We start from the raw sequence: 12,722 nt of genomic DNA, 5'->3' as shown, positions 1-12,722 counted from the left end.
TGTATAACAGGTAGAATTTTGTCCTACTCTAAACTATTATGCAAACTGATCCCATGTAACTATGCTGTTTAGAGCAACCTAATAATAGTACTTCATCGATCTGGTAAAATATTGTCCAATAAATTATTGTCTATCATTACTCATTTTGCATCATTTCCTGTCATGTCATGACACTTGTGTTGAGCCCCATGTTCAGACAAAGGAAATGAGAAGAAAGAGAGGTGAACAAGGGCAAAGAAAGGCTGCAGGGAGAGAAGAGAATAACAAGGAAAGGGCGAAATAGTCAAAAAGGAAACACACAGAAAAGAGAAAGACATCATTAAACAGTGACATAATGAAAGTAAAGTTTCTCCAAAGTAAAGAGTAAGCTTTCCATCTTGTTTTAGTCAAAGCCAAATCTTCCTTAGAAGCTGAAACTAGCTTATAAAGTACATTATGTATTAGTTATATTAGTTATATTTTGCATTCACTTGTGTGTAAGAGAAGCCCAGCTGTAGTGGGTTAACTGAATAGCAGTTTACTATTTTCCTAGTACAGGAACAGAAGTCAGGAGTTAAGCTGCTGGAGTAGCTTCACAATGTCTTCAAGGATATAAGGTCTTTCCAACTTTTTGTTCCATGTGATCTTTTCATTAGTATATTACAGTCATCCTCGTGGTCACAAGGTGGCTGCTGTGCTTCCATCTGTAATTAAATAGAAGATACTAGGAAAGATAGTGTAGTAACATCATTTCACCTAGTGGTCCTCCTAACTTTTTAATTGTGTACATCTATTAGTAAAATATTTCTTCCATGCATTCCTCATATGTACAAATGTATTTTTCAATTATACATGTTTATTTTTCTCACTGTGCTAACATATATGTGCTAAAATATATACAGAAAAATATGTTCAAAAGGAATGAGAAAAAATAATAGGTTCTTTCTCAATGGATTTTCTATCTCAGTGCAGATCCTTGTGCTTTCCACTTTGGTGAACACTGACTTTTTTTTCAGTCTTTTGAAAGTGAAACTCTGTATTTAACATTCAGTTGGTTCATTATGTATATTGCACGTATATATGTATCCCTGTCTATGTACTTCTTCATCAGCCTTTACACGTTTCTGTTGACGTGACTTAGCCTCCCACTACATCAGGTGTGGACTTAGCCTTGGGGTGCCCTCCCCTCCACACTTCTGTCTTAACCACCTCGTCTCTACTGTTTCTCCGAAGTATCCTATCCATTCCAGGGCTGACCCCTTCGCTTCATTCTCATGCTCTTAATCCCTGCCTCATTTACCTCCTCTTAAGACCTTGCTTTGTCAGTTATTCCTTTGTTTCTTCCTCTTCACTGGCTTTTCCCTCTCAGCCTTTAAACATGCTCGGGTGTCTTTAAACATTCTTTTGCCTCTGCTTCCTCATGAAGCTTCTGCTGCTTTCTACTGCCAATTTCCTATTCAACTCAGTGCATTCTGCATTCCTCCTCCCATCCAAACTGCCTTGCTAAGGTCAGCGGTTACTCTTGCTTCTTTTTATTCTTCCCTCCAATATCTGACCCACACCTTTTCTCCCTGTGCATTCTTTCCCAGTCTCTTCTACAACTTGCATTCTTCCATTTTTACGAAAATGCAGGTCTTCCCAGGGTTTCTACCTCGTCCTTTTCCTTGGTATATCCTCTTGCCTGTGTGACCTTACCTACTTAAAAGGCTTCAGCTCTCCCTGTACCACTCTGATTTCTTTCAAACTCATATATACTGCCCTGACATGCCTTCTGATTATTAATTTGTATTTCTGATTATCTGCTAAATATCTCTTCCTGGGTAACTCAGTGGTGCTCAAAATATAACACAATTAAAGCAAAATCACTTTGTTTAATCCCCCAAACTCCTCTTCCTCAGTAGTTGTCATCCTCCCAATTGTTCACATGAGAAGTTTCCAAGTCTCTTTCCCCCATTCATCACCAGATCTGTCCCTTCTGACTGTAAAGTACCCCCATCCTCCCTTTGCACAGTCCTCCCCACCCAGGGGAAACAGCCTTATCCAGTAGAATATGAATAAAGAGACCTGGGGTCAGATCCCACTGCTGACACTTACTAGCTGTGTGACCTTGGGCATGTTGTTCAACTTAATAAATTGGAGGTAACAGAAGCTAACTCTTAAATTCATTTTTAGGATTTACTAAATAAAACACACATCCAGTGCTAAAACCCCCTACATAGATGACTGAATTAGATGCCTAACTGACCTACCTACCTGCCTTGGGTTTCTCCTCTACTCCACCTTACTCATTGCCACCAGAGTCTCTAAAATACAAATGGGATCATTTATTTTCCTGCATCAAAGCTCTTGATAGTTTCCTATTGCTTCAAGAAATATTGAAACACCTTTGTTTTAAATTATATGAGTAAAGTAAACTTTGTCATACCAATGAGAACACTTCAGGGAATGAAAGGAGACATTAGCTGAGTGGGCTTCCAGAACAACAGCTATAAACTGGGACTGTCCTGGGAGAACTGGGGCAAAAGCTTATGCTGTGTATGATACTCTCTGCAGTGTTCCCCCAGCCTCATCTCATGACACACCACACTGCTCACTATTTCCAAAACACAAGTCTAGAATGTCTGGAATGCCCCCTCCTTCCTCTTAGAAATAGACTCGCCTTTACCCCCTGCAGCATTCATCAGCCCCTTCTCCGTGGACTGGAACATTTCCATGTATCGCTAGTGGAGCACTTACTGTTCTGTTCTAAGCATGTCTCAGACAAGACTTGTGAACTCCAAGGGCCAATCTCACTTGTTTTAAATCCCCATAGAGTTGCACAGAGCAGGGGATCAAGTTTGTATTCAGTAGCCCTGGTTGGTGTGGCCCAGCGGGTTGAGTGCCAGACTGCGAACCAGTTTGATTCCTGGCCAGGGCATGTGCCTGGGTTGTGGGCCGGGTCCCTGGTTGGGGACATGTGAGAGACAACTGATCAATGTTTCTCTCCCTCTCTTCCTCCCTTCCCCTCTCTCTAAAAAAATAATTAAAATCTTTTTTTTTTTAAAGTGTATATCCAGTAAATGTTTATTGAATTAATAAATTGGATTTATTGTTTAGCCTTGGGTATTTCACAGAACATTCTTTTTTTAAAATCTAGTCTACATAATACAAATACAAAGCAGCTTACAAAAATATAACATTTAATAAAATAAAATGGATATTCTTTCTTCATATTACATTATTTGTCCCTACCCCACCCTTCAATAAATTTCTTAACCCTGATGTTTGGTATTTCTTATCCACAATCCCCATCTCCCTATCTGCCTTCCCATTGGCCCAATTCTACCACAGAAGTAGGAGTCCTTCTGTAGGGCTTTCAGGAAAGCTTTTGCTTTCCCAATAAAAAGGAACAGATTTGCTTGGCTCACTTATTCACTGCTCTTCCATCGTCACCCTTCCTTCTTCAGTGGAATATAAAAGCGGTGCCTGGAAATGCAGCAGCCTTGTGGCATCCGTGAGGATGAATGCCAGTGAGTGAAAGCCAAAGAAACCTGGGTCCCTAACAGCATCTTTAAGCCCTTGAACCACCAGCCTTTGGCAGCCTTTGTTCAGTATTCAACACGTGACTCCAGCACTTGTTGAATACTGAACAAAAAGCTGCTGTATCTCAAGAAATTGTTAGTTGCCTTCTCTGCTTATTTGCAGCCAAACACAATCCTGATACACTCATCAACCTACCTTCCAACATATGACTTAATTTTTTTAAAGCAGGTTTAGTCATTTCTGTAGAGAATAGTGTCAAGATTTAAATGAACACATGCACTCAGTGTTGTTTTCCTAGTTGATACAAGTACAAAGTTGCCTGTATTTGGAAATAATAACTTTTATCACATGTTCATCACTAATGTCAGCAACTAACACCACTAAAAATGAGGGGTTTTGTTTTAAGAAAGCAAGTTTTCAGATGAGGTATTACTTTATTAGTACATACCTCGACACAGTATGGTCACTCAATTTTATTTATTAAAAACTAACCCTTTAAAAGAGAAATCTTAACCATTTCAGACTAAAATATTTCTCTGGTAATAGGGGATATATGCTCTTGCTGATAATCTGTTTTTTAAAAGCTCTATGTCAAATGCTATATTTACTATATTTCTGGAAAAATTGTTTTCCAATTGGAGTAAGAGATGTATTTCTCTATAAATAGTGCTGAGAAAATTTTCAAGCCTTTTTAGATGTGATATTTAAGCCAAGATCTTAATACTGTTTTCTGTGATGGCATATGTTTTCATTACATCTATTTAACTGCATAGTATTAAGAGTGTTTGTTTATTAAGCATTTAGTCAGCTTTCATGTGTTTTTTCCTTAGTACCAAGGATGATTGCTTCAGTGTTAATATTCAGCCACCTGTTGGAGAACTGCTTTTACCTGTGACCATGTCAGAGAAAGATTTTAAGAAAGAGCAAGGTGAGAGATTACTACAGTTTACTGGAAACTGACATCCCAAATACTAAGTATTGTTCTGGCCAGTCTCTAAAATAAATTACCATACATGCTTAGCTACTAACAGATGTCAGTGCACAGTCTTCCAATTTTTGGTAATGCTTTGCTTTTACAACATAAAATAACCTTTAAAGTGATGTCTGTCTACCTTCCTGGCATATCTGAAAATTGATAATGTATCTTTAAAATAATAAATTGATTCATAATTAACTTTTCAATTCTGGAAGTTGTGATTTGTCAACTTAGTGACGTGTTCATGTATTTTGTATTAGTGAAAATGTCATAAATTTGGGACTTACCAAAGTCCTACCACTATAAATGTTACATTTCTGTTTTTTCTTTTACTATGGAATTGTTTTTCATGTCCTACTAACATACTTTTCCCTGCACACAGTAGAGTGACTTACCCTCCAAAGTGAAGTCCTAATTATAGCATTAAAACACTCTCATTTTCTTTTGACCTGATACTCTACTAAAGAAATGCTGTGTTGTCAGATTGTATCCAAACTAAACCATTTTGAAATATGCACCTAAAAAAATATTTTTAGCAGAATGGTAGTATTAATATCTTGTGTTTGCCCCAGAGTCAAGCACAACCTCCAGTATGTATGAGTGAGGGAAAATAACTTCTGAATTTGTGTGTTTGATTACGGATAATATCTATAAAACTGGGACATATTTAAATGTGTAATCACATTTTGTGTAATCACAAATGTGTAATCCTGTGTAATCAGCTATTTTTTAAAGTTTATGGGAACCTAAGCCATGTTTTTCTCTGGAGGGAGTTATCAAACAAAGATGCCTTCAACTCGAGTTCATTGATTTGCATTTGTCAAGTTCTCAGAAAGTACTAGGCACACACAAATACCTGCATCTAAGGAAAAGGGCATAAAGATTTTTATTCTATAAGTCTGTGTAATCCACAATGTTTAAAAGACCTGTTGTAGAAGACTTTCACTGTAAATGAATAGTAATCTTTTATTCTGCCTAATTTTTAAGTGCTAAAAAAAGAATGACTAAATTCATCTTTGCATTTGCTTTTCTTGGAAGTCGATTATAGTCATCTTTGTAATTTTATTCTTCCATTGACAAATTGAATTGACTCTTACATTTGCTATTCTTACCCTTTGCTGGCTAAAGCCTGCCTCTCTGCTTTACACCTGCTCAGCAAACCAAGGTGAGTGGCGCACGAGTGACTGAATAAGGCACTTTTATTGGGCACATTTATTGTTAAGGGGATATAGCTTTTTTTTTTTTTTTTTTTTTTTTTAGAAAAGTGCAGCTAAAGCATATCTAAAGCAGCAGATTATCTTATACCCTTTTTCTCCCTCGGCTTTGGTTTAGAATTTCTATCAAGTTTTTTGTGCTCTGCTGTGGCTGAGGGATTTTTCCCTGACTAGCCATACAGAACCGTAAATGCATAAGAGAGGTGCGCTTGGAGAACAGCTGCGGTCCTCTGTGGAGTTGTTGCCAAAATTCCTTTTTCTTCTGCCATTTTACTTCTATGGTTGTTGATTATTTGTCTGAATAAATCTGGCAGCTGTTTGCTATGTTTAATAGAGCAGAAAGGCTACTCTGAATAAAGCTATTTGAAAATTTGCTTATATGAAGTATTTGTAAATCCTTGCAAGTCTCTTGGCATTTCTGTATCATTCTGTCTGTCTTCCTGAATTCATTCTTTGACATGGGACTTGATGCTGGCAAATTTACCACAGGTTTAAAGAGTATTTTCAATAGCATCTCTTTAGTTATAGATTTCAGCTGATTTGGTAATAGAGGTCTCAATTCTCAACTTTACACATGTATGTTTTTGTTATACTAATCATGGATGAGCTTAGCTTATTTCACAAAAGATACCTAGAAATGGCTCACTAACTGAAAATCCTAAATCAGAATAAAAATCCTCCCTTAGTATTTATCACAGCAAACTTCTGGAAGGCAGAATGCCACTAAATACAAGAACTGTCTGTGTGTGCCGTTACATGGTAGTTTTAACCTATATTTCTACTTTAAATGAAATGAATTTACTTTATACTTCATTTCACAGGGCATATATATATTCTAAGACTAAAGAAATGCATTAAATATGTTATTTTGGATTTAACTAAAAAAAAATAAAATGAGGGATACGTTCTAGTTTATACTAAAAATGTACATAATTAAAAAGTGTGTACAATAACAAATAAGAATGCTTGTGACAGATTGTATATATTAATATTTTTAATGAAAAAGTTTTGTTTTGAATGTACAGTCTGATCTGTCACTTTCTCTCAGTAGCTGGCATTCATTTAGAGTTCATGGCCGAAGACACTGTCTCAGGTTGACATTGTGCTAAATGAAAAATTGTTTATCCTGTACATTCATACTATTCATATTCATAATACTCATCTTATGAGCCTTCATCAGAAGCATAATTTTTTCATTGCTTTGAGTTCTGAGCCTTGCAAAGTGAGTTAATGATCTAGCCATAGGATGATTTCAGTACTATGAGTAACAAAGATCTCTCTTTTTCTTAAAAAATTTAATTTAGACCTAAGTCAGTTCTTATTCCAGACTGCCTCTTCTTACTCATTTTCTTCTTATGAATTAAATTGAAAATCTAAAACCGAGAATTATTTTATTTTTTACATTATTTGGTTTGCATTTTAGTAGTTAATTACAACTGCTTAACCCAAATTAAGTGCTGTCTACTGCCTCCCCAGAATTTAGATAAATTCTATGAAGCAACAAATTCTGTAGTCTGACAGTTTTTAAGTATTTTTCCAATAACTTTACCTTTATTATGTATGAGCAGGCTATACAGCGTGTTAAAAGTCTGTTTTTATAGGAGAAACTTAAGGATACCTTGGCATGTTTTCTTCCTTGTTAATTTGAGAATACCTGATATATATTCATTTAGAAAAATCTCTGGTTGAAGAAATGTAGAATGTTTACTTAATTTTATTATGATTTATGCATCCATCTTATGGGTTCCTAGCCAGCAAGATGCTAATTCTTTAAATGGTCAGACATTTACTATTTTCTGGCCCTTAACTACCACAAGCAATCATATTTGATGCCCCTTAATTAGAGCACCTTTTTTTCTTTCCAGGTTCTTTTTCCACCTCAGCAATCGAGACAATACATTTGCTTACCATGCTGCTCTCCTAAGTGTTCTTTTGCATGTAAATTAATCTTGATTCAGTTTACACTGTCATGCTGAGTGGTACAAATTGCCTATAACAATAAAACAGCATGAGTTAAAAATAAAGGGGGGTGGGAATGCAGATTGAATGTGTGCCTTACTTGATAGGATGTTACTTTGCTTTATGCCAATACATTAGCTGACGATAATGAATCTTCTGTTCTGAAAAGCATGGTTTAGTTGATTTTTTTAATTTTACTTCAATGGAGCAGTACCTTGTCTTTTATAGACCAAGTTAGACAAACCATTAATGACAAGAGTGTTAAGGTTAAATATGAAGCAATGCATTCACTTCTCTGAGTGCTATCCATCTTTCCATTTACAGGAGCTTGACAAAAGTACTGGCTTTGTACAACATTTCCTTTAATTACATGCTGCGGGAAACAGGCTTTTAACATAAACATAGTTGCATTCATTTATTCAGCAGTTGCTCTTCAATAGAGCTTAATGGAGAAGGTTTAAATCCTAAATGAGTACACACATCTCTCAACAGTGTTATGTCAGCAGCCACTGTGCTTTACTTAAAAGCAGCGTTTGACTGCTTGTGTCGTTTTTAAAGCTTTTGCCTAATATTGAAGTTAAACAGTCTAAGATAGAACCTAGCGTCCCTGAGTTTGAAAGTGGTTAGTAAAAATGCTCTTTGTTAAAAGCTAGATAAGTCTTTTTACAGTGTTAGGCTTTAGTGTCTTCATATTGCTAATCATACAGATTTTTAAAATCGTTGGGTTGCATTTGCAATAAGTACCTAATTAAATACATACTCCTGAAGGCGCAGGTCTTTTGAAAACATGAAATCAAATTTTACTATTTCATACATTTTGTAAACTATTGTGCATATATCAAACATCTCAGAAGATCACCATTTTCAGTAGACATCATTAGGTGTCAGTGACATATCACAGATCCAGATATATGTCATTTGTTATAATTATGTTTTATTTTAACCCAGGTCCTAAATCTCAATATTTGTTCCAAGTGTATGCTATGTTATTAAATATGTTTGGTGAACATTTTTACATGAGATTTTTATATTAATGGCATGTCTTTTGTTAAATATGGTTTTTGTTCATGATTTTGCTTAACTTTCTTTCTTAAATACTTATTTGAAATGTCTCTGGGATTTAAGGTTTTCCCATTCACATATTTTTCATTGTTTTCAGTGTTTTGCTTTAGAAATTTCAGTTGGTGTTTTTGTCAGGAACTGTAGTGCCATTCACTAGGCAAATACTGTTACCACTGAGTGTAGCTTAGATAAGTGTACATTTTTTAGAACCTGCTCAGTGACTTTCAGTCATTGTTGAGATGACTTCAGTCCATTGTATTGAGGCCATTCATCAGGTAATGCTGCTAGTTATTCCAGAATCACTTTGATTTGTTTTCAAGCAGCATTTTTAGCAAGAGAGATCTTTGCATGAAAAGGAGGGGAGAAAATTCTTTAAAAGTAGAAGCTTAATAGTTTACATCAGCCAAATTAATGTAGTCTATTGTAAAGGGACTAAAATTAGAATTTCATTTTTGTAATTCTATGTTTTTATCCTACAGTATTTAAAATTAGATTTGTTAAGAGTGATATTTGACTGTACTTTTACACATTTTCCTACATAATAAAGATTTTTAAAAATTTTTGAAACAGTTGCAGATCATTTTATTTTTGTGGTAATTAACTTATAAATTAATTACATTCTGGTATTTACTTTCTTGGAAAAAATTTACCTTTTGGCTATGAGCTTTAAGTTTTTAATGTAATTTTAATAAAGAAATTAGTAAAAGGGCACCTTCTTTTGCTCTCACAGGAATGCTAACAGGAATGAATGAAACTTCTGCTATAATCATCGTTGCACCACAGAATTTCACTTCCTCTGTGATCCTTCAGAAGGTTGTAAATGTAGCCAATGTAGGTGTGGTTCCTTCTGGCCAAGATAATATACACAGGTAGGTTCACCAACATGTACTATGGAAATGACTTGTATCGATGTATAAATATATAATTTTCAACTCATAATTTCCCTTGAAAATAACCCCTGAATATATTATGCCCCCCTCCTTTTTTCTGATTATATATTTAATTGATAGATTTGGGGTCAGGCCCTCTTTCCCATTTCATACAATCCTTAGAATCCTTAGCACACTGGTATGGACCATCCTGAAAGATACAGGTAGTGCACCTGCATCTTATAATAGCTTGATGACTTGTAAAGGTGCCTTTTTTGAGGTACAGTTGAGAATTTGTCTTATTTCACCAGATTCAGTGGATTTCCAGGAAAACCTGTTTTACAAAGCAGTGGACTTGAACTTCTTTTACTTGGAAGAGGGGAAGCTTGGGTACTGCATACAGATTTCCTTTTAACAGCAGCCCCCTAAGGTCACTTCCAGTAATAGGGAGCTGCCAGAAAACCAACATAGGGCCAAATGCAGCTTCTCTTTATTAGACCAGGAATGTCTTCACCATCAAGCATCTAAATTGTGAAGTCCAAGTCATTTGTCCTTAAAGGTAGCAGAAAATGTGATTACCATGATTGTCCTCTTTGTGTTCTTACGAATGCCTGTGGCTTGAAATGAAAGTAAAGATAAAAATAATTACCCCTTGTTACTTAGTTCATTGTGATCTTAAGGGGACTCCTTGCAAGCCATCTTTAATTTCTCTACCATTCCACTGTAATGTTATACTTATGCCATTTTATTTGTATATATTAAACTTAAAGTGAATACCTTCTCACGTTTAAATACATTTTTTAATTAAATGGGGCTAGAGACCCCATAAAAAGAGTACAACAGGTGATCTGGTTTTTAGACTCAGCTCTGCCGTTATTGGGCTGGGTAATCTTGCGCAAGTTATGACTTCTTATGGACTTGAAAGCTCTTCATCTGTTTGGAAATGGGTGGTGGGGAAAAGAAGGGTGATTGGAATGAAATTCTGTATTATCTGTGGAAGAACATTGGACTTGCAAAACCTGAGTTCAAGTCTTGATTTGCCGTTATCCAGAGCTACCCGATCTCATGTACTAAATATCACAGATGAAAACTCCATGTGCCAGTCAAAAAAACAAATTTACTTGTACGTCTGGGTTTTTTTTATTGGCGGGGGAGGGTGTTGTTTTCTTTTTTTGAGAAAAAGGTCCTTAAGTTGCTGAAAAGGTCTGATGTTCCCATTTCTTAATTTATCATAGGCGCTCTCTATCTCAGGGCAGTGATAAAATAATAAAACTGATACAAGGTAATCATACTGGCACTACCCTGCAAATAAAATTTATCTTTCAGTTAATGTTGTTCAGTAGGGGAAAGAATGAACAGAAGCCTTTACAGTGAAATATTTTTGTTCTCAATTTTCCTGTTTTAATTCTTTTCTGCCTTAAATACTTCTTTTTCCTTTCCTGGGTGATGTTCTCCACCAGAAGTTGTCCTGTTTTACTTACGGATTGTTTGAATTATTGAAATTACTGGAACACCAAAATATCAGTTATTAACTGTAACTTTTAGCTTATGCAGTACCAAATTTTACCTGACACATCTAGTATCCAGCAGTACTTCAGATCTGTTTTAGTATGTTCTCTGTAATGTACAAAAATACAGAGTAACCCTTCTTTATTTTGGAACTTCTCGGTTATTGTTTTGTTTTATATGTGGATTTTTAACTTTTCTGAAAGCGATGGCAACTTTCCAGCTTTTTGTTTCTTAAAAGAAAATAGCCAAATTACCTTCAAAGACAACTAACATGAAAGCTATCTTCTTGTTGAGGAATAAACTAAGAAAGACACTTAGCACAGTTTTGTAATTCTTATTAAATCATAGTTTGCCTGTGACTTGTCCTGGTAGTTTGGCACTTAATGCTTGTTCAAAAGATTAAATTATAGTCAACCCTCAATTATCATACTAATGCAGGAGAGGCACATATCAGAGAACCATTTATATTTGGCTTTGGAATGCAAAGATTGCACTCACACTTAATGTTCTTGGTCCTCATTCACATCCGTGGTGTCTTGACACTTTTCTAACCCAGTCCTATCAGCAGTGGCCTGGTGTTTGGCTCTGCAGCTTGGGGGAGGAGCTCGCATTGCTACAGACTCAGAGTGAATAAAATGCCTCTATGTAATAAGCATAGGCTGCACTGTCTTAACTTGCCTCACAAGTCTCATCATACTTAATTGAAAATGATTTTATAGTTAAGTGCAGTTATAATAATGCTCTAAATTTGAGAAAGCTTCCAGGTAATAAACACATTGGTATTTTTCATACAGATATTGATGAAAATTATTATCTAGCATATTTAACATTTTGACATTTTTTTACTTAGTAATAATTTAAAGTAAAAATTGTTAATAAAATCTGTACCAATGCCTTTCTTAATTTCATTTAAAATGAAATAATTAGTTTTTATATTATAACAAATATATACACTTTACCATTATTGATTAATGTTTTTAACTGTATTGTTTAGTATTATATTACCCTGTGGGATCAATAAGTTTATATATTATTTAATTGTTAGTCATAAAATTGAAATCCCTGTAAGATTTTTGAGTACCTTCTTAATTTTTCTGTGATGGTTGCTTTTCTGAGTATATGAAGAGTAGAACTAAGCCATTCCTGTATTTATCCATGGTAATCATTTAATATTACTTTTTAAAAAGGTATAAAAGATATTTTTACTATTAGTGTTTTAAGATATTAAAATTTCGGTTCAATAAATTATTCTTGACTGGTTTTCATTCTAATTTTTCAGGATCTTTTCTTTCCAAAAGGACTTTTTAATAAACATTAGAGTACTTTTTCTGGCCATTCAGTGAATGAGCTCCCATTGTCTAGTTTTGGAATAATTTATTCTTATACTACTCTTCAAAATATTAATATTTTACATTAAATATCAAGTTAAAATACATAATATAAGAATCAGCTTAGAAAAAATGAATCTTCATTAATATGCAAAAGTGTATAATAGTATAAAGTAGAAATTTTAATTGAATGCATAATAGAAAGTGGCTCCTAACACATCACCATTAATGGTCTCCATTAAGATAAAGCTGATTAAAGGAGCACAGGTTTTATGGAATTGACTTGGAAAACTGGAAGCGTTTT

At 34.9% G+C, this 12,722-nt stretch overlaps 1 protein-coding gene across 2 annotated transcripts in view; it reads left to right on the top strand.

Moving 5' to 3' along the window:
• Positions 1 to 12,722, top strand: part of AP3B1 (adaptor related protein complex 3 subunit beta 1) — a 244,170-nt gene that overhangs the window by 222,432 nt on the left and 9,016 nt on the right. Inside the window, exons 25-26 of one of the 2 annotated variants that reach the window (XM_028531358.1) lie at positions 4,332 to 4,429; positions 9,443 to 9,581. In XM_028531358.1, coding sequence (XP_028387159.1) covers positions 4,332 to 4,429; positions 9,443 to 9,581 — 237 coding nt within the window. Of the gene's footprint in view, positions 1 to 4,331; positions 4,430 to 5,605; positions 8,499 to 9,442; positions 9,582 to 12,722 lie in introns of those variants that run through there. The other variant, XM_036020449.1, reaches the window with a different exon arrangement.

This window comes from Phyllostomus discolor, chromosome 3, assembly GCF_004126475.2.
Source record: "Phyllostomus discolor isolate MPI-MPIP mPhyDis1 chromosome 3, mPhyDis1.pri.v3, whole genome shotgun sequence".
NCBI lineage: Eukaryota > Metazoa > Chordata > Mammalia > Chiroptera > Phyllostomidae > Phyllostomus > Phyllostomus discolor.
This window is presented reverse-complemented; position numbering and strand designations above follow the sequence as displayed.